This window comes from Macaca mulatta, chromosome 5 (genome assembly GCF_049350105.2).
Source record: "Macaca mulatta isolate MMU2019108-1 chromosome 5, T2T-MMU8v2.0, whole genome shotgun sequence".
NCBI classification, from domain to species: domain Eukaryota; kingdom Metazoa; phylum Chordata; class Mammalia; order Primates; family Cercopithecidae; genus Macaca; species Macaca mulatta.
The window spans coordinates 51365023-51389406 of NC_133410.1; the positions used below are offsets into that span (position 1 = coordinate 51365023).

The following is a 24384-nucleotide window of genomic DNA, read 5'->3' on the forward strand; positions in this document are numbered from 1 at the left end:
CTACTTCTTGGAGTGGTCCATGCTATCTGCCAGATAGTTTCAGCAGTTGTGGTATTAGAATTGCTCCTCAAATAGGCTTCCTGAAGACCATAGTAGGAGCTATCAAGAAGTTTCTGTGTTCTGGCTGCCACATGGTCTCAGGAATTAAAATCCTACTGTCCTCATCTTCATGGGGGTAAACAGGGCTGGACCCACACAAGGGATGTAAGTTGAAAACTGAAACCTTAGGAATTGTGGGGAAAAGAAAGAGATCAGCCTGTTACTGTGTCTATATAGAAAGAAGTAGACATAAGAGACTCCATTTTGTTCTGTATTTGAGATGCTGTTAATCTGTGACCCTACCCCCAACCTTGTCCTTGCAAGAGACATGTGCTGTGGTAACTCAAGGTTTAATGGATTTTGGGCGTGCAGGGTGTGACTTTGTTCCTAGAAAAGCTAGGTATTGTCCAAGGTTTATCCCCATGTGATAGGATGAAACAATGTTGCTAAAAGGTTTATCTCAAGGCACAGGATTTTCCTTTAAACTTATTCATGTCACAGATCCTTGTTCTTATGTCTTACTGCTAATTTCCTCCCTAAAAATGATCCTATTGTCCTGCCACTCCCTTATCTTTAAGATGGTAAAGATAATTATCTATAAATACTAAGGGAACTCAGAGGCCGCCGCCGGCGTGGGTCCTCTGTAAGCTGAGCGCCGGTCCCCTGGGCCCCCACTTTTCTTTCTCTATACTTTGTCTCTGTGTCTTATTTCTTTTCTCAAGTCTCTCGTTCCACCTAACGAGAAACACCCACAGGTGTGGAGGGGCAGGCCACCCCTTCATCTGGTGCCCAACGTGGAAGCTTTTCTCTAAGGTGAAGGTACGCTGGAGCGTGGTCACTGAGGACAAGTCGACGAGAGACTCCCGAGTACGTCTACAGTCAGCCTTGCGGTAAGCTTGTGCGCTCGGAAGAACCTAGGGTAACAATGGGGCAAACTAAGAGTAAATATGCCTCTTATCGCAGCTTTATTAAAATTCTCTTAAAAAGAGGGGGAGTTAAAGTCTCTACCAAAAATCTAATTACACTATTTCAAACAATAGAGCAGTTTTGTCCATGGTTTCCAGAACAGGGAACTTTAGATCTAAAAGACTGGGAAAAAATTGGCAAAGAATTAAAACAAGCAAGCAGGGAAGGTAAAATCATTCCGCTCACAGTATGGAATGATTGGGTCATCATTAAAGTAGCTTTAGAACCATTTCAAACAGAAGAAGATAGCGTTCCAATTTCTGATGTCCCTAAAAGCTGTGCAGTAGATTGTGAAAAAGAGGCAGGGATAGAATCCCGGAAAGGAAAGGAAAGTTCACACTGTGAATGTGTATCAGAGCCGGCTATGGCTCGGTCAACGCAAAATGTTGACAATAATCAATTACAGGAGGTAGTATATCCTGAAACGTTAAAATTAGAAGAAAAAAATCCAGAATTAGCAGAGCCATCAGAGTCTAAACCACGATGGCCAACTGCTCTTCCAGCAGCTCAAATGCCTGTAACTTTACAACCTCAAATGCAGGTTAAACAAGTACAAACTCCAAAAGAAGATCAAATAGAAAAAGATAGAGTCTCTGTCATGGCAATGCCACTCCAAATGCAGTGTCCACAATATCAGCCGGTAGAAGATAAGACCCAGCCGCCAGTAGCCTATCAATACTGGCCGCCAGCCGAACTGCAGTATCGGTTGCCCCCAGAAAATCCGTGTGGACAGCCAGGAACATTTCTAGCGCCACAGGGCAGGGCGCCATATCCTCAGCCGCCCACCATAAGACTTAATCCTACAGCACCGCCTAGTACACAGGGTAGTGCGTTACATAAAATTATTGATGAGGCAAGAAAACAAGGAGATATTGAGGCGTGGCAATTCCCAGTAATATTAGAAGCAAGACCACCTGGAGAAGGGGCCCAAGAGGGAGAGCTTCCCGTAGCTGAAGCCAGATATAAGTCTTTTTCTATAAAAATGCTAAAAGAAATGAAAGAGGGAGTAAAACAGTATGGACCCAACTCTCCTTACATGAGAACATTATTAGATTCCATTGCTCATGGACATAGACTCATTCCTTATGATTGGGAGATTCTGGCAAAATCCTCACTCTCACCCTCTCAGTTTTTACAATTTAAGACTTGGTGGATTGATGGGGCACAAGTACAGGTCAGAAAAAATAGGACTGCCAATCCTCCAATTGACATAGATGCAGATCAACTATTAGGAATAGGTCAAAATTGGAGCACTGTTGACCAACAAGTAATAATGCCAAATGAGGCCATTGAGCAAATCAGGGCTATCTGCCTTAGGGCCTGGGAGAAAATCCAAGACCCAGGAACAGCCTGTCCCTCCTTTAATACAATAAGACAAGGCTCTAAAGAGCCCTACCCTGATTTTGTAGCAAGACTTCAAGATGCTGCTCAAAAGTCAATTACCGATGAGAATGCCCGTAAGGTCATAGTGGAGTTGATGGCATATGAAAACGCCAATCCTGATTGTCAATCAGCCATTAAGCCATTAAAAGGAAGGGTTCCCGCAGGATCAGATGTAATCTCGGAGTACGTTAAGGCCTGCGATGGAATTGGAGGAGCTATGCATAAAGCTATGCTTATGGCTCAAGCAATCACAGGAGTTGCTTTAGGAGGACAGGTTAGAACATTTGGGGGAAGATGTTATAATTGTGGTCAAATTGGTCATCTAAAAAAGAATTGCCTAGTCTCAAATAAACAAAATGTAACTACTCAAGCTACTACAAGAACAGATAAAGAGCCACCTGGCCTATGTCCAAGATGTAAAAAGGGAAAACATTGGGGTGATCAATGTCGTTCTAAATTTGATAAAAATGGGCAACTACTGTCGGGAAACGAGAGGAGGGGCCAGCCTCAGGCCCCGCAACAAAACTGGGGCATTCCAAATTCAGCCCTTTGTTCCTCAGGGTTTTCAGGAACAACAACCCCCACTGCCACAAGTGTCTCAGGGAATAAGCCAGTTATCACAATACAGCAATTATCCCCCGCCACAAGCGGCAGTGCAGCAGTAGATTTATGCACCATACAAGCAGTCTCTCTGCTTCCAGGGGAGCCTCCACAAAAAATCCCCACAGGGGTATATGGCCCATTGCCTGAGGGGACTGTAGGACTAATCTTAGGAAGATCAAGTTTAAATCTAAAAGGAGTTCAAATTCATACTGGTGTGGTTGATTCAAACTTTAAAGGCGAAATTCAATTGGTTATTAGTTCCTCAATTCCTTGGAGTGCCAGTCCAGGAGACAGGATTGCTCAATTATTACTCCTACCTTATATTAAAGTTGGAAACAGTGAGATAAAAAGAACAGGAGGGTTCGGAAGCACTGATCCGACAGGAAAGGCTGCATATTGGGCAAGTCTGGTCTCTGAGAGCAGACCTGTGTGTAAGGCCATCATTCAAGGAAAACAGTTTGAAGGGTTGGTAGACACTGGAGCAGATGTCTCTGTCATTGCTTTAAATCAGTGGCCAAAAAATTGGCCTAAACAAAAGGCTGTTACAAGACTTGTCGGCGCAGGCACAGCTTCAGAAGTGTACGAAAGTACAATGATTTTACATTGTTTAGGACCAGATAATCAAGAAAGTACTTCCCATGTTAAAAAACATTTATTATCTTGTTTTGCTGTAATGGGAGTTCCAGAAAAAATTAAAACTGACAATGGACCAGGTTATTGTAGTAAAGCTTTCCAAAAATTCTTAAATCAGTGGAATATTACACATACAACAGGAATTCCTTATAATTCCCAAGGACAGGCCATAGTTGAAAGAACTAATAGAACACTCAAAACTCAACTAATTAAACAAAAAAAAGGGGGAGACAGTAAGGAGTATACCACTCCTCAGATGCAGCTTAATCTAGCACTCTATACTTTAAATTTTTTAAACATTTATAGAAATCAGACTACTACTTCTGCAGAACAACATCTTACTGGTAAAAAGAACAGTCCACATGAAGGAAAACTGATTTGGTGGAAAGACAACAAAAATAAGACATGGGAAATAGGGAAGGTGATAACCTGGGGAAGAGGTTTTGCTTGTGTTTCACCAGGAGAAAATCAGCTTCCTGTTTGGATACCCACTAAACATTTGAAGTTCTACAATGAACCCATCGGAGATGCAAAGAAAAGCGCCTCCACGGAGACGGAAACACCGCAATCGAGCACCATTGACTAACGAACAAGCCTTCATCACCATGGCACATTTATATAGAGGAAAAGGGAGGGAGAACATTGCGAGAAGTCAGGGACCTTGAATGCAGGGACTGGCTGAAGCCACGGCAGAAAAACATAAAATGTGAAGATTTCATGGACATTTATTAGTTCTCCAAAATTAATACTTTTGTAATTTCTTATGTCTGTCTTTACTTTAATCTCTTAATTCTATCATCTTCTTTGTAAACTGAGGAGGATATATGTCACCTCAGGACCCTGTGATGATTGCCTTAACTGCACAAATTGTTTGTGGAGCATGTGTGTTTGAACAATATGAAATCTGGGCATCTTGGAGAAAGAACAGGATAACAGCAATGTTCAGGGAACAAGGGAGGCAACCTTGAACTGGCCGCCGGTGAGCCGGACGGAACAGAGCCATATTTCTTCTCTTTTCATTATGAAATAGGAGAAATATCGCTGAATTCTTTTTCTCAGCAAGGAACACCCCTGAGAAAGAGAATGCGCTCTGAGGGTAGGCCTATAAACGACCCCCTTGGAGGCGTGCCGCCTTTTACGGTTGAAGCCGAAGGGATGAAATAAGCCCCGGCCTCCTGTAGCGCTCCCAGGCTTATTAGGATGAGGAAATTCCCACCTAATAAATTTTGGTCAGACAGGTTGTCTGCTCTTAAACCCTGTTTTCTGATAAGATGTTATCCATGACTATGCATGCCCAAAAATTTTAATTTTAACACCATCCTGTGATCTCATCCTGCCTCCACTTGCTTTGTGATATTCTGTTACTTTGTGAAGTATGTAATCTCGGTGTCATGATGACAATGGTGGTTTTGTTGAAAAGAAAAGGGGGAAATGTGGGGAAAAGAAAGAGATCAGCCTGTTACTGTGTCTATATAGAAAGAAGTAGACATAAGAGACTCCATTTTGTTCTGTATTTGAGATGCTGTTAATCTGTGACCCTACCCCCAACCTTGTCCTTGCAAGAGACATGTGCTGTGGTAACTCAAGGTTTAATGGATTTTGGGCGTGCAGGGTGTGACTTTGTTCCTAGAAAAGCTAGGTATTGTCCAAGGTTTATCCCCATGTGATAGGATGAAACAATGTTGCTAAAAGGTTTATCTCAAGGCACAGGATTTTCCTTTAAACTTATTCATGTCACAGATCCTTGTTCTTATGTCTTACTGCTAATTTCCTCCCTAAAAATGATCCTATTGTCCTGCCACTCCCTTATCTTTAAGATGGTAAAGATAATTATCTATAAATACTAAGGGAACTCAGAGGCCGCCGCCGGCGTGGGTCCTCTGTAAGCTGAGCGCCGGTCCCCTGGGCCCCCACTTTTCTTTCTCTATACTTTGTCTCTGTGTCTTATTTCTTTTCTCAAGTCTCTCGTTCCACCTAACGAGAAACACCCACAGGTGTGGAGGGGCAGGCCACCCCTTCAGGAATGAACATCAGATTTCACATGTGCATTCAAAATGAATCAATCAATGTTGTGCTGATAAGACAAAAGATAATCCCATTAAGGAGATTAAATTATAATTAACAAAAGATATGCTGTTATCTAATTAAGTGCAATGAATCACACTGAACAAGGGATGGTTATCAGTACAGAAGGGCTAGTAATTGGAGTAAGGTTTTAAGCAGCAGCACAAAAGAGACAGAATATCTCCATTATCTCCAATGAGTTCCAGAGAGGGAAACTGACTGGCCCAGAGTCCTAGTCCTTAACAGTGGAGGGGAAAGGAAGGCATTCACATTCATCTCCTTGAATCTGCCTAACATCCTTGCAAGGTAAGCCCTTTTTCATAGATGAAGAAACTGAGGTTCAAAGACGTTTCACTGCGGGTGCAGAGTAAAGCCAGGACTCAAACCCAGGCCTATCAATCCCCAACACCTGAAGCCATCCAGCTCTCACGGGTGAATGACTTCAAGGAACACTACTCACTAGGATCATCTAACTCCCTGGATCTTGACAGCATATTCTTTATGGAAATTTCTAATATAGCTTTGATTCCCCAAAGAGGTTTCATACTAAGAAAATGAGAGATTATGGTTCACCCAGCAGTTCTGTAACATTTCCTATAAAGTATCAGCAATAATAATTCAAGAAGTTATAGTAATGGGAGTAATTGCCAACATTTACTGAGCACTTAGTATGACAAGCACTTCTCTTTTCTACCTATAATCACTCCTTTGTGATCTTATCTAATTCCATGACTTTAAATACCATTTATACTAATGATCCCCAAATTCTTACCTTTGGCTTGGACCTTTTCCAAATGCCTACCCAATATCCCCACTTGGATGTCTATTAAGTATCTCAAACTAAACACGTCTGAAACCACACTCTTGATTCCATCCCTTAATCCTCCTTCTCCCCCTACATAACCACATCACAGTAAATGACAGAGCCATCCTTCTAGATGCTCAGGCCAAAAACCTTAGAGTCATCTTTGACTCCTCTTTCTCTCAAACTCCACATCCAACCAATCCATCAGCAAATTCCATCAGTTCTACCTTCAAAATGTATTCAGATCCAATCACTTCTCACCACTGCCACCACGAAGCATTCAAAATTTACTCAACTTACTGATAATGCATGGCCTGAATAATGTCATTTTAATCTTCATAATAACCCTATGAAATAGGAGCTCCTACTTCCTCCATTTTTCAAAGGCACATAAAGTTTAAGTACAAATTAACAAACTGGGATTACAGTTTATCAATCAGGTCTTTCTTTTTGAGTTTGTAGAGTCAGATCCCTGGAATCTACCCCCTATCAGATCAGGGGATGTACATCTTTACCCCCATCAAAGGGATCTAATTAGCTTCCTGAACTTACAACGACTTGGACCCATACGAGACCAGCCCAGGGAGTTATCGAGTCTCTTGGAGTCCAAGTATACACAAGCTTAACTGTCAAACACTGTTCTGATAGTGAGCTCCAAAGTCCCACCCAAGGTCTCAATGCTGAAATTACCATTAGTTTCCAAACCGCACGCCTTAGTTTCTCTTTACTCAGTAAAGGGTATCAGGTCCACACTTTTTAGACTTAAGAAAATGAACTTGTTAGAAGGTCACATTATGAATCACTGGAAAGAAAATCAAGCTAAGAAATGAACCCCTCATGCACATACGTAGAAGGCAAACAACCCCCTTCTGTCCTAAACATGTTCTGTCTTCGAAAAGAAACCCATTTTCCTGAAATGGTGTCACCTAGGAAAGGTCCAGAGAGGAGCCAGGAAGGCCTCTGAGGATAAAGCTACCAAGTTTCCACACAACTCTTTAGTGAGCTGATGGGAAAATGGTGCAATAGGATTAGGGCGGGTTGGTTTCCATTCCTCTTCTGACCTGCACCTCCACCAAAACCAATTTTGAAAATAAAATGAGTTGATAAATGTGAAATTCAAAGTTTCATATAGAAATAACCTTTTATTGTAAAAAAGAATACTTTTTTTTCTTTAGTGGAGTGGTAACACAGGGTAAGCTGTAAGGATAGAAAATGTTAAGACCCATCAGACAAAGCAGCAAGCACTTTTCAGGGCTAAACACAGGGTATCATTTTAAGTCTGTATGAGCAAGATAAAATCCAGCCTATGTATTTAAAATATAGGGGTTATAGCTTAAAATTGGTGCCCCGTTTAAAAATTGTTATTTATTTTTTTGATCATGCCACTGCATTCCAGCTCTGTCACCTAGGCTGGAATGCAGTAGCACAATCATGGCTCACCACAGTCTACCTCCTGGGCTCAAGTGATCCTCCCACCTCAGCCTCCTGAGTAGCTGGGATTATAGGTGCACACCACCATGTCCAGCCAATTTTTTATTCTTTGTAGAGATGGGGTCTCCCTATGTTGCCCAGGCTGGTCTTTAACTGCTGGACTCAAGTAATCTCCTTGCCTCGGCCTTTCAAAGTGCTGGGATTACAGGTGTGAGCCACCATGTCCAACCCCTTTTGCTCAATCAGTCTGACTATATATCTTTCAAAGATCTCTATGACTTTACTATGTACCTAGGGAAAAAAACAGAAGGAATATTCACCAAACTCTTAATGGTCACCTCTGGGTGGTAGGAGCATATCAGGGCTTTCACTCTCTATATCATACTCTTCTTTATCTGCAATTTTATAATCAAGGTGAACTAATTTTCTAGGAAGAATATTTGGGGAGGGTAGGAAAACCTTTCCTCTAGTCTTACATTAACAGATGCAAGTTTCTATAGAATAACATATTTCACTTTTTATCTTAATTTTGTTAATAAAATTTTCTCTTTTATGACATTTAATTTCCATTATCAGCTGGTTTCATCCTCTAAAACTTGTAGGTTTTGGAAATGTTGAGTCAATGAATTCCAATGCCACTCTAGAAACACTTTCAGTTAAATCGTCCAAATACAATAAAGTACCACCTTGAGGAAATCTGAAATAGCAAGGATTGTAGAGTGTGGAAGAAACTGAATCCCAGTCCCTCCCACACCCATTCCAGAATGCATATCACCATCACCCAGCATGTACGGCATGCCTGATATGTAAGCACTGTGTGAGGCTCTGGTCCTTGCCCTTGAGGAGCGTTCCATATAGCCTGGAAAAGAGGACACACATGCAACATCACAAGTCAGCTACTGGCTCCAGTAGCAAACACTATACATGGTACTGGCAATGAGTACAGAGGACGTGCTTAAATAGGTCCTTTACAAGCAGAGGTAGCTCTTACTTCCATATTCCCACAGCTTAGCACAATAAGTAATTTTTTTTTAAGTTAATGAGTGCATGAGCCCCACACTTGGGGAGGAAAAGGTATGACATTCCAAGTTGGAAGAATGGTGGCAGCAAGAAAGGGCATGATTGGAATGTGCATGTTCAGCTATGTAAAGTGTAAAGGAAGAGAGGGATAGAAAGTTGGAAAACCCAATTTGTTGAGCTCTCATCTCACAGCCAATGGGAGACTACAGAGGACTGTGATTGTGCAAAGGTAACCTATTTATGTAACTGTCTTCCTTTCTAGGTTCCCTGAGGGTGACGGTTGGGTCTTAAGGACTCTGGATCCCTACCATATCCTGGAACATGACAGGTATTCAATTAAATGTGAGGGAAAGGAAAGAAAGAAGGATTGATTAGGCTGGAAAGATTATGCTAATGCTACAATACTGAAGGTTCTAGAAAAATAAGGAACCAGAAATCAAAGCCAGAGGTGCTATTTTTATAATTTTTTTTTTTAAGACATGGTCTTGCTATGTTGCCCAGGCTGGTCTCAAACTCCTAGCCTCAAGTGATCCTCCAACCTTTGCCTCCCAAAGTGTTTGGATTACAGGGGTGAGCCACCGTGCCCAGCCTGAATTATTTACTTAATGCAGATTCTTTCAGTTCCAACGATGATGATGATGATGATAATCATTACAATATATTCTGTGTGAGAGTAGGATGAACATGACAGTCCCAGCTTTAGGGAACTAACAGGTGGCTGGGTGAGCAGATTGTCTAAGGCTCGTGTGGTAGGCAGCCCAGGTCTCCTGAATCCTAGGTGAGGCCCCTCCCAGCTAGGTGGGACAGTTTCCTTCCAGAGGAGGCTAGAGGTGCTTTCTATCCACCATTTTTTTTTTTTTTTTTTTTTGAGACAGGGTCTTGCTTTGTCATCCAGGCTGGACTGCAGTGGCACAATGATGGCTTACTGCAGCCTTGACCTCCCAGACTCAAATGATCCTTCTACCTCAGCCTCCGGAGTAGCTGTGATCACAGACACATGCCACTACACCTGGCTAACTTTTTTTATTTTTAGTAGAGACAAGGTCATGCTACGTTGCCCAGGCTGGTCTTCAACTCCTAGACTCAAGCAATCCTCTCACCTCGGCCTTCCAAAGTCCTAGGATTACAGGTGTGAACTACCAAGGCTAAGGCTCTATCCACCTCTTGATATACGCAAGACAGTGATTCTCCAAAGACTCCTCACCTTGTTTCAAGCCGAGTCAACAAAAATCCTCTCACATACTACCATGAATGTAGTTGGGAAACACTGCCCTAAGCAGTAGAAAAGGTTGGGGAGAAGGGGGCAGTGGTTTATCAACCCATCAATAACTACTTATCTGCCATTCCAGTGCTTCCACAAATTCTTAGAGATCAACAATATCCTGCATCTTATTTTTAATGTATCTCTGGGTAGGGCAATAAGGAGCAGACTAACTGGGAGTAAACATGGTGGAAGTAATTGGAAGCATGGTGGGTTTCAGGAAATGTAAGTTCCCTCTTTTCCTTACCAATCCTTCCTTCATAAGTACTTTCTATTTCCTCCAGTCTGATACTTCCTGCGTTATAATCAGTGTTTCTATAGGACTTCATAATTTTCAAAGGCTTTTGCATTTAACCTTCATCACCACCTTTATAAACAAAACATATCCTAGTAACCCACCCTTGCAGATGAAAAAGCCTAAATCTGTAGACTGAATGAAGATAGGGAAAGAGATCCTATTACAGTTACTGGTGTCAGTAATAAATAGTACAGGTAGAAGAATGCTTCCAATTTGCCATCCTTGTAGGCTTTATTCTAGCTGTTTCATCGTGTGGGCAGAGTGCACATCATACACTTCTCAATGCTGGCAATAACACAAGTAATAATACTTATCAAATGGATGTTTAACCAAAGTTGGGAGATAACTATCAGACTTCAAGCTGCCTTCCTAGAAAGACCATAATTTAATATAGCAGTTTTCATAAGAAAGATGTCAACTGCAACACTCCCCCCAATTATTATCTTCTAAAATACATTATTAGAATATATTTAAGAGGACATAAATTATAAGCACAGTTAAATAATCAAGAATGAATTCACTATTTCTGAAAATGCTTTACCAGCCTGAACAACCCAGTGAGACCTCATCTCTGCAAAAAATTTTAAAAATTAGCTGAACATGGTGGCACATGCCTATAATCCCAGCACTCTGGGAGGCCGTGAAGGGAAGATTGTTTGAGTTCAGGAGATTGAGACTAGTCTGGGCAACACTGTGAAACCCCATCTCTATAAAAAAAAAAAAAAGTTAGCTGGGCGTGGTGGTGCACACTTGTGGTCCCAGCTACTCAGGAGACTGGAGGTAGGAGGATTGTTTAAGCCTGGGAGGCCGAGGCTGCGGTGAGTTGTGATCGTGCCACTGTATTCCAGCCTGGGGGACAGAGGCAGACCTGGTCTCAGAAAAACAAAAGCAAAAAAGAACAAACACCAGAAGTATGTGTCCTGTGGTAAAGGGCAAGAATGGTAGTGGTGGACTTAGATGCAGCGGGAACATCTAAGGAAAACTGGGCTCTGCTGCAGCTCTACTCCCTACAAGTTGCAATGATCCTCAGGCAAGACACAAAGACGTGGTATAAACTGAAAATTTGTTACCATATACTTTTTTAAGACAGAGTCTCGCTCTTTCACCCAGGTTGGAGTGCAGTGGCACTATCTCAGCTCACTGCAACTGCTGCCTCCCAGGTTCAAGCAATTCTCCCACCTCAGCCTCCCCAGTAGCTGAGATTACAGGCGCGCACTACCATGCCCAGCTAATTTTTGAATTATTTATTAATTTTTTTCTTTCTTTTTTTTTTTTTTTTGAGACAGAGTCTTGCTCTCTTGCCTAGGCTGGAAGGGAGTGGCACAATCTCGGCTCACTGCAACCTCTGCCTCCCGAGTTCAAGTGATTCTCCTGCCTCAGCTTCCCAAGTAGCTGGGATTACAGGTGCTCACCACCATGCCTGGCTAATTTTTGTATTTTTAGTAGAGACGGGGATTTCCCCATGTTGACCAGCCTGGTCTTGAACTCCTGACCTCAGTGATCCACCCATCCCATCTCGGCCTCCCAAAGGGCTGGGATTATGAGCTACCACACCTGGCCTAATTTTTGTATTTTTAGTAGAGACTGGCTTTCACTATGTTGGCCAGGCTGGCCTTGAACTCCTGACCTCAAGAGATCCACCTGCTTTGTCCTCCCAAAGTGCTGGGATTACATGCCCGAGCCACCGCATCCAGCTTGTTACCATATACTTTTATAGTACAATACTTCACGTTGATTAAAGGACTCTCATACTAACTGTGTCATTTAACATACACAGCAGCCAAGCAAAGGAGACAGGACAAACAGGAGGGTCCCGTTTCCAAGGCTGAGTGCAGTAATGGAAAAAATAAGAGTTTTTATGAATAAGACAATCTGAGTTCAAATCCCAGGCATCTTCTTCAACTTTTCAGAGCCTCAGTTCCATCCTAAGTAAAGTGTAGACACAGTGCGTACACAGTCTTTTAGAATGAGTCAAGGATCGAGTACTGCATGTATACAGTACTCAATGTTTCCTTCCATCATTCCACAGGAGGAAGGGCTACAAGTTCACACACCTACTCTGACTTTAAAGCTCCAAGTAGATTATCTTTCAACTCCCATGCTCAACCTCTCCGTCCGTGCTCAGATTCAAGAATGTAACTCAGCATCTCTTTAAAAGGTATTTAAAAGATTAGTCACTGAGATACTCTACTAAGTTTTTTGTTCAGGTAGATTTGTGAAATGTCACTCTCTTGAAATCTCACAAAGTGTGTATGTGTGTATATATGTATGATACTGAAGGTTCTGAGCAGTCATGCAATAAAGAAATCTATTTGCATTCATTCTGACTAGCATTTCCCAAAAGTGCATTTAATGGAATCCTTTATTACATAATTACCATAATTACCAAACATCCACATAGACCTTTCTTTTAAACATACTTTTAGGAACAATGGTTTTGATAAATGCATGTCTAACAAATCATAATAATAGATTAGATTATAATAGATCAACAATATTAATAACTAACAATAGATAGTATTATAGGACAGGGCATAAGAAATTATCCTTTAAATGAGATCCCTGAATCATTCTTTTGCAGCCTGCATTGAATTTGCACATTGCCTAGCGTCAAACTCAGAAAAATTTATTCAGGCAACTAAGACATTTTTATTTTCGGATTTCAGAATAAGTCTGCCACAGACACAAAGATTCCAAGAAGTGGCTCATAATGTCATCTAGCAGAAGACACACTTGGGGGAAAAGGTGGGGGAGGGGTATTATGTTTTGATGCAAAATTGATTTTGTATGAGGTTTCTTATTCCCTAAATCTACCTTCAGATAATGGTAGTATCTAATGATCTAATGCCACATCACTACCTCTCCTGTTCTTATCTTTGGTCTCCTGATGACAGTACAAAGCAAGAGAGAGTCAGAATGGAACGAGTGAGCTGTTAACTATAAATAACAAAAATGAGGACTCCTTTTTTCTCTGAAAACCAAGAAAGCAGTTACTCTGTCACAATCCAAAAAAAGGAAATTAATCAATCATCAGTATTTGTCCTGGAATTTTCCGCAAAGGTCTCTGGTGTGATTAAAAATGTGGAGAAGGTCAGGCGCGGTGGCTCCCGCCTGTAATCCCAGCACTCTTGGGAGGCCAATGAGGCCGGATCACCTGAAGTCAGACCAGCCTGGCCAACATAGCAAAACTGTGTCTCTACTAAAAATACAAAAATTAGCCGGGCGTGGTGGTGCACATCTGTAATCTCAGCTACTCAGAAGGCTGAGGCACCAGAATCGCTTGAGGCAGGAGGCGGAGGTACAACACTGTACTCGCTTGAACCCGGGAGGCGGAGGTGCACCATTGTACTCCAGCCTGGGAGACAGAACAAGACTCTGTCTCAAACAAAACAAAACAAAAAAACAAAACAAAATGTGGGGAAGAGGCCGGGCGCCATGGTTCATGCCTGTAATCCCAGCACTTTGGGAGACTCAGGTGGGTGGATCACTTGAGGTCAGGAGTTCGAGACCAGCCTGGTGAAACCATCTTTCTACTAAAAATACAAAAATTAGCTGGATGTGGTAGCACATGTCTGTAATCCCAGCTACTGGAGAGGCTGGGACAGAAGAATCGCTTGAAGCTGGGAGGCAGAGGTTGCAGGGAGCTGAGCTCATGCCACTGCACTCCAGTCTGGGTGACAGAGCGAGACTCCGCCTCAAAACAAAAATGAAAACCGTGGAGAAAATGCTAAACTCGATTTCTTCTGAACCTATGCTAAGATGTCAAGGTACTGTGATTCTTCTAAAAGAATTTTAAGTGGTTGTTATGTTTGGTGTCCTAAAAGCATACATGGATTTTATATTATAACCTACATCAAGAAACTCATTCAGGCCAGGCGCCTTAGCTCATGCCTGTAATCCTGGCACTTTGGGAGGCCAAGAATTCCAGACTAGCCTGGGCAACATGGCAAAACCCCGTCTCTACAAAAAATACAAAATTAGCCAGGCATGGTGGCTCTCCCTTCCGTCCCAACTACTCCAGCGGCTGGGGCAGGAGGATGCCCTAAGCCCAGCGAGGTCGAGGCTGCAGTTAGCTGTGACTGCACCACTGCACTCCACTCCACTCCAGCCTGGGCAACAGAGTGAGACTGTCTCAAAGAAAAAAAAAAAAAGCCTCATTCACAGGTAATTTTTTTAAAATGTAAACTAAAATAGAATTTAAAACCCAAGCTGCTCGGTTTCTTGGAAAATGGATTTTTCCTACTTTGTAATATACTTTGTATATCTCGACTATGATTGTGTATGCAAGCACCTCTAAGAAGAAGTACTTGTATCTACAATGAATTCTTTTTTTTTCTTTTTTTCTTTTTTTTGACACGTAGTCTTGCTCTGTTGCCCAGACTGGAGTGCAGTGGCTCTAACTCAGCTCACTGCAAGCTCCGCCTCCCGGGTTCACCCATTCTCCTGCCTCAGCCTCCCGAGTAGCTGGGACTACAGGCGTCCACCACCACGCCCGGCTAATTTTTTGTATTTTTAGTAGAGACTGAGTTTCACCGTGTTAGCCAGGATGGTCTCGATCTCCTGACCTCGTGATCCGCTCGCCTCAGTCTTCCAAAGTGCTGGGATTACCGGTGTGAGCCACCGCACCCGGCCTGCAATGAATTCTTAAACCTCAGGGAGCCAAATAAAAAGACAAGGCCTGAGGAATTCTTTCAAAAATTAAAGTAACATTTCATATTTACTTATTCTAACAGACAAAGAATAAAGAAGGAATCCGCTAAGTTGTAAGCTGAGGTGCAGACAAGTGCTGGTTCACAATGACATCCTAGAAGGAACGCTCTGGATAAGAGCTTCAAGCTTCTACGGTTTTCTGAGGAAAGTGAACGGAATCTAAACGTGTCCTATCGCTCAAAAAAAATCAGCGCTGTGGACCACAGAGCCTAACAGAGTAAAGTAATACAGCGTGCAGTTTGGCCACTAACAGCAAGAGTGGGAAGGGGCAAAGAGGAACCTTGATTGCCCGACACCAGGGCCACCTGAAGACTCCTCTTGACACTTCAGTCTTTCCATTTTGAGATTAGAAGCTTCAAGGACCATTAAATCGCTGCCGCTGCCACACCAGGCCCGACGGAGCAGAAAGGCTGCGCTCACCGGCGGAAGCGACCGGGTGCACACCTGCCGGGTAGGGAGGCCCACACGGTCACACCCCGCCCCGGCTTACCTGCCCTTCGGCGATTTTTAGCTTCAACTTCCATCCCTTCCCACCCATCTGGATCCAACCAAGCCCAAGGGCGGGGGAGGGAGAAGCTAGTGCCGCGAGGAAAAGCATCCCCGCCACCCGCCGCAGGCTTTCTCTCCTCCCTCCCCATTCCACAGAAGAGGCAAAGCCACAGCGCCTCTCCTAACCCTCGTCTCTAATGCAAGGCCTGCAATACTTAGAAAAAAATAATAACTGTTTTTAAGGAGAAGTAACATCCCCGCTCCCTTCCGCCCCTCACCTTCACGAAAGCAATCGGGGTTGTGGTACCTTCGATATCTAACAGGATCACGGTGACTTCGGCGGGGACCGAAAGCACGACCATTTCCCTTCCGGATGCTACGGGACTCGGCCTGCAGTCGGGGAGGGTGGAGGGCGGCGCCGGCTGCGGCTGCTGCCCCCGGTACCGTCCTGGGCTTCCGACGGCCCCGCGCGATCTTGGAGTCAGCGACCAAGTGCAGCCCGCCGCGCGTAGGGAAGAGAACACCTCTGCACACCTGGCACTGGAAAAGGCGGCCGCCCAGGAGCCCCTGAACTCGTGAGCAGGACGGGGCAGGAGCCCGAGACCACGTGGGCAGGAAAAGGGGCGGGCCGTGCTGGGTTCGGCGGGGCGGGGTGCGAAAGCCCAGCGCCAATTGGTCGCCGTCGGGCCTCGAACGCGATCCGTCAAAATGGGCCTCGCGTGGGCGGGAACAAAGAAGCGAACGCGGGAGCAGGATGCGCGAGAGCGCGCCCTCCGCAGACAGGTTGAGCGAGCGGGAGAGGCCCGGGGCACGTGCAGAAGGGAGCCCCGCGAGTGGCGCGCCGGGGATGTGAGTGCCCCTTGCCCTCTACTGCATCCAGCCCCCTCCCCGCCCACCGCCTCCGTCCTTGCATAGATACAGTCATCTGGCCAGCCTCCGCCCCTCCTCCCGGCCTCAGCCTGCCAGAGAGGCCGCGCGGGGCTCGGGCTTCGGCCGATCAGCCAGGAGGCCTCGCTGCGCCCCCTCGGCCCGCGCGCCCGTGGCCACAGCGGAAGAGACGCCCGCGCTGCGCTGTCCGGAGGGGCCGTCGCGCGCCCGCTTCCTGTTCGGCTGGTTCCTGCCAGCTCGAGGACAAAACACGCGTGCGCGCGGCGGGCGAGCGCGCTCGCCGCCTCAGTCGCCAGCGCCGGGCGCAGTCCGCCTTTTTCCGGAGTAGCCCGGCCGCGGTGCTAGTCGGTAGCAGCGGCCGCCGCAGCGGCTCCGCACTGGCGAACCGAGGGCAGAAAAAGGCGGGGTTCACGGCTCTTTGGTAGGAGTGGGCTGGACCGGACGCCAGAGACAAAGGCTCCCAAGGCAAGAGGGACTGTGGCCTTGCGTCGGCTCTGTTCGGGACTGCTGACCCCAGGACTTTACGCCCCTTCGTTTTTCTCTTCTGATTCTTCTCTTCTCCCAAGCCCGCGTCCCCTCACGCGTGGCCTCTCTCCTTGCCGGGAGGGCCGCGATGGAGGTCCCGCCCCGGCTTTCCCATGTGCCGCCGCCATTGTTCCCCTCCGCTCCCGCTACTTTAGCCTCCCGCAGCCTCTCCCATTGGCGGCCGCGGGCGCCGCGGCAGCTAGCCCCGCTCCTCCCTTCACTCGCTCCCAGCTCCGCCCGGCAGGGGGCGCGCCGGGCCCAGCGCCACGTCACCGCCCAGCAGCCCTCCCGATTGGCGGGCGGGGCGACTATAAAGGGAGGGCGCAGGCGGCGCCCGGATCTCTTCCGCCGCCATTTTAAATCCAGCTCCATACAACGCTCCGCCGCCGCTGCTGCCGCGACCCGGACTGCGCGCCAGCACCCCCCTGCCAACAGCTCCGCCACTATGGAGGATATGAACGAGTACAGCAACATAGAAGAATTCGCAGAGGGATCCAAGATAAACGCGAGCAAGAATCAGCAGGATGACGGGTACCGCACGCTTCTTCCCCCGCTCCCCCTCCCCCAGCGCGCCGCACGCGCCCTTCGTCCCTCGTGAGCCGCGCGCTGCCCCCATTCTTTCTCAGAGTCGATTCCCCGCGTGCCCTCTGGGCCCCACTAGCTTGGAGGGAAGAGGAAAGTAAGAGATCGAGGGGGTGACTGGAGAGACCCGGGAAGAGTGGGGGAAGGGCGGAGGGGTTGGAGGAGGAGGGCGGCGGCGTCTCTGTCCCGAGCGCGCAGGCGCCGCGTGGGACCCGGGGGGGAGGGGCCGGCCTCCCAGCGCCGCTCGCTGCAGCTGCCGACGCCTCTTCATTGTGTGTCTGTTACCACTCGGCGCGGTTTTCCTGGGAAGAGTTTTAGAGGACTCTGAGTTCGGGCACAAGCAGGCGACTGGTACCCAGATTCACAAAACGTATTATGATTGATGAGTTCTCTGGGTGGAACGTTGGCTTGACAGCTGAGGACGAGGATGGACCTAAGATAAGATGTGAGGGATTCATCTAGGAAGTTGGGCCTTGTAGCTGAAGCAATCTGGGCAGAACCTTTACTATATTTTATTGGTCTCCTTTGAGTTTTGCTTTATGTAGTGCGGAGAGCGAGCTGTCCGCTGGTTTGAGTAACTTTGTTGGGATATTGGGATTTTTGTGTGAAATAGATTAAATGTAAACATGGATTAAATTGCTTACACTTAGGGGATAAATGTTCCTGTTTTTATTCTACGATTTAATTCCAGAACTGAAGGACCATTTGAGTTACTGTTAATTTTTTAAAAAACCTTTTATTTCTAGTAAAATGTTTATTGGAGGCTTGAGCTGGGATACAAGCAAAAAAGATCTGACAGAGTATTTGTCTCGATTTGGGGAAGTTGTAGACTGCACAATTAAAACAGATCCAGTCACTGGGAGATCAAGAGGATTTGGATTTGTGCTTTTCAAAGATGCTGCTAGTGTTGATAAGGTAGGAACTGTGTTTTGCATTGTGCTGCTTTTGTAGTGTTTTGCACATTTTTCTGGGGGTTATATGCTGCTGTCAGATTAAATAAATCTGTCTTGTAGGTTTTGGAACTGAAAGAACACAAACTGGATGGCAAATTGATAGATCCCAAAAGGGCCAAAGCTTTAAAAGGGAAAGAACCCCCCAAAAAGGTTTTTGTGGGTGGATTGAGCCCGGATACTTCTGAAGAACAAATTAAAGAATATTTTGGAGCCTTTGGAGAGGTGTGTGATTATGTTTACACATGTTAAGCTTGATGTGTTTATAAAATGTTTAATCCTGGTCCGATTTATACAGGGCAGATTCATGTTTCGTGTGAGGGTAGGATTAAATGACTGCTCAAGTCGCTTCCAGGGACTGTACCTTGATTTGATTGCTGCTCTGATGGAAACCCAACTATCTTAATTTAGCCAAAACATGGGCACTTAAATGTGGTCGGTGTTTGGACTTGTTAGTTAGTGGCATCTTTGGGGTACAAAATAATATTAAAGGATGTTTTACTTTTCTCTCAATGCTTCAAATATACAACAAATCACTGAAGGCTGATGTTGATCATAAAGCAGTGATGTCTGTATAGAAGTCACCTGATAAGAATAACATGTTTAAGTTGAAGCCTGAAAAGTACCTGTGGCATTCTGACACTCTGGTAGCATTTTACAATTATGGGATGACCTTGAGTGTGCATCTCGATTTCAGATTGAAAATATTGAACTTCCCATGGATACAAAAACAAATGAGAGAAGAGGATTTTGTTTTATCACATACACCGATGAAGAGCCAGTAAAAAAATTGTTAGAAAGCAGATACCATCAAATTGGTTCTGGGAAGGTAAAGCCATTTAAGTACTTTAAATGAAAATTTTAAGGATTTCTTTTTTCTTTATTTTTTTATCTTTTAGTTTTTGAAATTTCTCAATGTGTTTGAGAAAAATAAAATGATTAAATTTTAGAACTTGAGTAAAAATTCTATTTTCGTGTTTTTTAATTTGTTTATAGTGTGAAATCAAAGTTGCACAACCCAAAGAGGTATATAGGCAGCAACAGCAACAACAAAAAGGTGGAAGAGGTGCTGCGGCTGGTGGCCGAGGTGGTACGAGGGGTCGTGGCCGAGGTGAGACTTAATTCTTGGAATATGACTCCATGGTTTAAGCTGTATACTGCTAAATATGAGTAGTCCTGTACGAAACTAAAACTTAAAACAATTCCAGCGGGAGGAAAATGTTCAGCTTAGTGGGGGTTGTGTGTGGTGGTTTTTGTTGTGAGCTCACTGGTTTCAAAAAACTGTTAAAAGTATGGCCACTTTGACAATTAGTGTCATCACTGACAGGAAAAGTGTACCATTACATGATGCGCCATGGCGTGATAGGTTTTCTTGGGCAGGAGTCCTTGTTTTAAACAGAACAGTATACCTGTCTTCAGCTTTAATGGAAAATTGAATGATTTTCCATTAAATTTAGGAAGTTTGATACTGGCACAATTGGACTTTCTGCCCCCCTTTTTTAATAACAGCTGGAAGAATAGTTTTTCAAGCAGATAGCGCTATATATGTCCATTCTGCCCTTTAAGATTTGCAGAGTGAGAGACAAGAACGCATCATTTTATGTTAGAATTGGGGGTCAGAAGTTGTTTCCTAACGATCATTGTGCATTGTTTCAGGTCAGGGCCAAAACTGGAACCAAGGATTTAATAACTATTATGATCAAGGATATGGAAATTACAATAGTGCCTATGGTGGTGATCAAAACTATAGTGGCTATGGCGGATATGATTATACTGGGTATAACTATGGGAACTATGGATATGGACAGGGATATGCAGACTACAGTGGTAAGAATATTTAACTTAATTTTATAAACCAGTGGTATTAAAATTCATTGTTAACATACAATCCTGTTCTGAAATTGTGTGTACGGGCTTTCTGTTTGGAGTTAAGTGTTTGAGGCATGTTACAATCATAGGGTGATTATACTAACATAGTCTGGTGGTTATAAATGAACTAGGATGTATGATTTACGACTAGCTTATAATGGGTGTTAAAATATCTTAATATTTTAATACTTTTTATTTAGCATGCAAAGATTTGTAGATTTAATCATTTCTCAGTGTGTTTGTAAAGAAACAGTTTTGTAGAAAACTATCTTAATGAAATTTCTGTGTTTTCAAAATAGGTCAACAGAGCACTTATGGCAAGGCATCTCGAGGGGGTGGCAATCACCAAAACAATTACCAGCCATACTAAAGGAGAACATTGGAGAAAACAGGTGTGTATAAGAGTACAGGAAAACAGTAGAAATGTCTAATTTAATTTAAAGATCAATAGACAAACGTAAAAACAAAATACTATGTAGCTTGTTCTTACTAAATTGTTGATTTTTTTTAATTGCTTTATGAGCCTGTTTTGCCTAAAGTGTCTATAGATCTTTAACTTTAAAGTCTTATCTCACTTTCTTTAGTATTGCAGAAAAACTTAAGAGTTTTTCTGTTTGCTTTTGTGTACCAGGTGGTCTAGAGGAATAATTAAACATTTTAGAACTATTAACAGGTAAAGTACTGAAATGGGTACAACTTAAGGAAAACAAGAATGTTGTCTTCTAACTCTGACATTATACCTTGTTTGTACCCGCCAGCGGGAACTTCATTGCAGGCCGTGTGTCACCCTGACCACGTCTATCTCTGGGGGTCGCACGTTGCGGGCAGAGCGCAAGGCATACACCAGAAAACGCTGTCCTGTGGTATGGTCTCTTCCAACTTCATGTACCAGCGTAAAGATTAAAGTGGAAAACTTCAGACTTTGGCTTCTTTTTTAATCTTTTTGGAGATTAAGTGTCTAAACTTAACTTAAATGGTTTTTTACAGGAGTTAAAATACATAAATGCCTTTTTACAGCTTAATCATTTTGGTCTTCTGTTTAGTGTTGTATTTCAATTGTGGAGCCTCATTTTAAGTGTTCATTCTTTTAAGATTTAATGCTTGCTTTTTCTTTTTATAGCTAATAGTGAAATCTACAAACCAAAACAAGAACTTTTAAATCTGGGATATAAATTAAAGATCATATGCACAATTCAATTTATGTTCTTGTAATAAGCTTATTAGAAATTGGTGTTTGTGATAGCATTTTACTTGGGTTACTAGAGATGCTTCTAGTAGACCTTAATCTAGCATAGTTGAACCTGTGAATATGGGAAGATTGTATTCCCAGATTCTTTCCTGAATAGATTTGAATTTATTATTATTTGGGAACTCCAGGGTGAGTTTATTGACTACCCAAACTGTATTTTGCCAATAAATATGCATATGATCTTTAATTATTGAAGAAAAGAATAAAGTGAGGACTTAAAACAGTTCATGAAAGTGGACCTTTAAAAGCTTGTCAGAGTTGCACAAATCTAATTGGTATTTTGTTTTTGTTTTTAGGAGGAGATGTTAAAGTAACCCATCTTGCAGGACGACATTGAAGATTGGTCTTCTGTTGATCTAAGATGATTATTTTGTAAAAGACTTTCTAGTGTACAAGACACGATTGTGTCCAACTGTATATAGCTGCCAATTAGTTTTCTTTGTTTTTACTTTGTCCTTTGCTATCTGTGTTATGACTCAATGTGGATTTGTTTATACACATTTTATTTGTATCATTTCATGTTAAACTTCAAATAAATGCTTCCTTATGTGATTGCTTTTTTTGCGTCAGGTACTACATAGCTCTGTAAAAATGTAATTTAAAATAAGCAATAATTAAGGCACAGTTGATTTTGTAGAGAGTATTGGTTCATACGGAGAAACTGTGGTCCTTTATAAATAGCCAGCCAGCATCACCCTCTTCCCCAATTTGTAGGTGTATTCTATGCTCTTAAGGCTTCATCTTCTCCCTGTTAAGTGAGGTTTCTACCACACCTTTGAACAATGTTCTTTCCCCTCTGGTTATCTGAAGACTGTCCTGAGAGGAAGACGTAAGTGTTGTGATTAGTAGAAGCTTTCTAGTAGACCATGTTTCTTCTGGATTGTAATAAAATTGTTAGCTCCTTTTACTTTGTGCCTGTCTCTGGAAAGCCATTTTTGAATCGCTAATTACTTTGGCTTTAATCAGTGGTCACCTGGTAAAAGCTTTGTAATCATAACACAATCACTTAATTCTTGATAAAAATTCAGATGCACACAGGAGCACTGTAAAACTGGTAGGATCTATGGTTTAAGAGCATTTAAAGTAGTTATAACTCAAGGATTTTGGTAGAAAGGTATGAGTGTGGTCAAAAGTTAGATTAAAATTTGAAATAGTGGCAAAAGATTTAGTTGTGTTTTCTCGCAGTCACCACAAGATTGAACAAAATGTTTTCTGTTTGGGCATTCTGAGGAAATTGTATTACAGTTAGCTATTAATGCTGTGTGAGTTTAGAAAAAGTCTTGATAGTAAATCTAGTTTTTAACAGTGCATGAACTGAGTAGTTAAACATTTCCATATTCAGACATAGGAATAGTGGAAAAGGTATCTTAGGTGTGTCAATCCAAATGTGACTTGAGTCATTACAGTGGACCCTCTGGGTGCACTGAAAAGCCGTTTTATATCCAGGTTTGAGAAGACCTGGAATAAATAAAAGCTTTGAATTTTGCATTCAGTGTAGTTGGATTTTGGGACCTTTGCCTCAGTGTTAGCTACTGGGATTGGCAGATGTGTTCACAGGCAGAGTAGTTGATCTCACACGGGTGATCTCACAAAACGTGTTTCTTATGCTGATGAGCCCCTTTTTTTTTTTTTAATTTGGTGCTTACAACTTGGTTACAATGATTATACTTCTTGGGCTATCACGTTATAATGCTCTTGGCATTTTTTTGCTGCTGTTTTGCTATTTGTTCTCACACACACCTAGGCCAAGTACCAGTGTTGGTTGTTAGAAGGGATTCTGTTCATTCAACATGCAACTTTAGGGAATGGAAGGAAGTTCATTTTTAAGTTGTGTTGTCAGGTGCAGTGTCTAGGGTAGTGAATCCTGTAAGTTCAAATTTATGATTAGGTGACAAGTTGACATTGAGATTGTCCTTTTCCCTGATCAAAAAATGAATAAAGGCTTTTTAAACAAAATCCAAACTTTTAATCAAGTCTTGATATGTATGACTGAGAAAAAATATATTACATCTAGAGATGATTGAGATGTTTTACAAACAATTGAAGGGGGAGTAAGAATTCACTTGATTTTTCTTGCAGGGGCTTTGAACTCTAGATTTAATTAAGATTTCAGGGCCCATCAGTTCACCAACTGATGCAAATTTGAATAGATACTCTTAGGCTAAGTGTCTTAGGTTGGATGAACTGTGAAGCTAGTATCAAGATCTCATTCCCAAACATTAATTTAGAACAAAGTAATTGGACAAGTTTATTGGGGAGGGGATAGAAATGAATTCTTCTGAAGTACCTATAACAAACAAATACTCGGTTTGTATATGTTTTCATACATTGTATTTGCCTTTTGCATTGTTTAGACCAAATTCAGTGTGATGTTATCCTAACAAAAGACGTTAGTAATTTCATTGGTTAACATGTTAATGTGTAATCTCGCTCATTTTTATAGTATGAGGACTATTAAAATGAGATGTCTGTTGGGATGCTAGCATGGATAAGCATAGCTTATTCCATTACTCTTCAGTGCATCTTTATTTTCATAATGGCAGAGAGCCTCACTAATCTTCACAAAATTTAATATAAGGGCATATCTGAACAATTAAGCCACTTTCCATTACCAAGATT

At 43.1% G+C, this 24384-nt stretch overlaps 2 protein-coding genes across 13 annotated transcripts in view; one reads left to right on the plus strand and one right to left on the minus strand.

The window, feature by feature from the left end:
* The window catches only part of ENOPH1 (enolase-phosphatase 1), a 40396-nt gene extending 24111 nt beyond the window's left edge, over positions 1-16285 (minus strand). For 2 of the 3 annotated variants that reach the window (XM_028848464.2, XM_078003452.1), the window contains exon 1: positions 15981-16285. In XM_028848464.2, coding sequence (XP_028704297.2) covers positions 15981-16064 — 84 coding nt within the window. In that variant the 5' untranslated portion in view covers positions 16065-16285. Of the gene's footprint in view, positions 1-15493; positions 15658-15980 lie in introns of those variants that run through there. The other variant, XM_078003453.1, reaches the window with a different exon arrangement.
* Positions 16286-16430: 145 nt separating this feature from the next.
* HNRNPDL (heterogeneous nuclear ribonucleoprotein D like) lies at positions 16431-23721 on the plus strand. 10 transcript variants are annotated; one of them, XR_001444761.3, is made up of 9 exons: positions 16431-17646; positions 18444-18612; positions 18711-18872; positions 19345-19476; positions 19644-19758; positions 20304-20474; positions 20816-20908; positions 21275-21379; positions 22062-22317. XR_001444761.3 is itself a non-coding variant. In XM_015138312.3 (8 exons), exons 1-7 carry the CDS (start codon positions 17204-17206, stop codon positions 20884-20886), a joined length of 1263 nt encoding a protein of 420 aa, XP_014993798.1. In that variant the 5' UTR covers positions 16431-17203; the 3' UTR covers positions 20887-20908; positions 21275-22317.
* Positions 23722-24384: the final 663 nt, after the last annotated feature.

What these genes read in the sequence shown, in the direction of transcription:
- HNRNPDL (XM_028847961.2), top strand. Translation starts at nt 17,204, where the DNA reads ATGGAGGTCCCGCCCCGGCTTTCCCATGTGCCGCCGCCATTGTTCCCC. An exon ending in ATGCTGCTAGTGTTGATAAG is followed by an intron (nt 18,613 to 18,710) that starts GTAGGAACTGTG and finishes TCTGTCTTGTAG; the next exon opens with GTTTTGGAACTGAAAGAACA. An exon ending in ATCAAATTGGTTCTGGGAAG is followed by an intron (nt 19,477 to 19,643) that starts GTAAAGCCATTT and finishes ATTTGTTTATAG; the next exon opens with TGTGAAATCAAAGTTGCACA.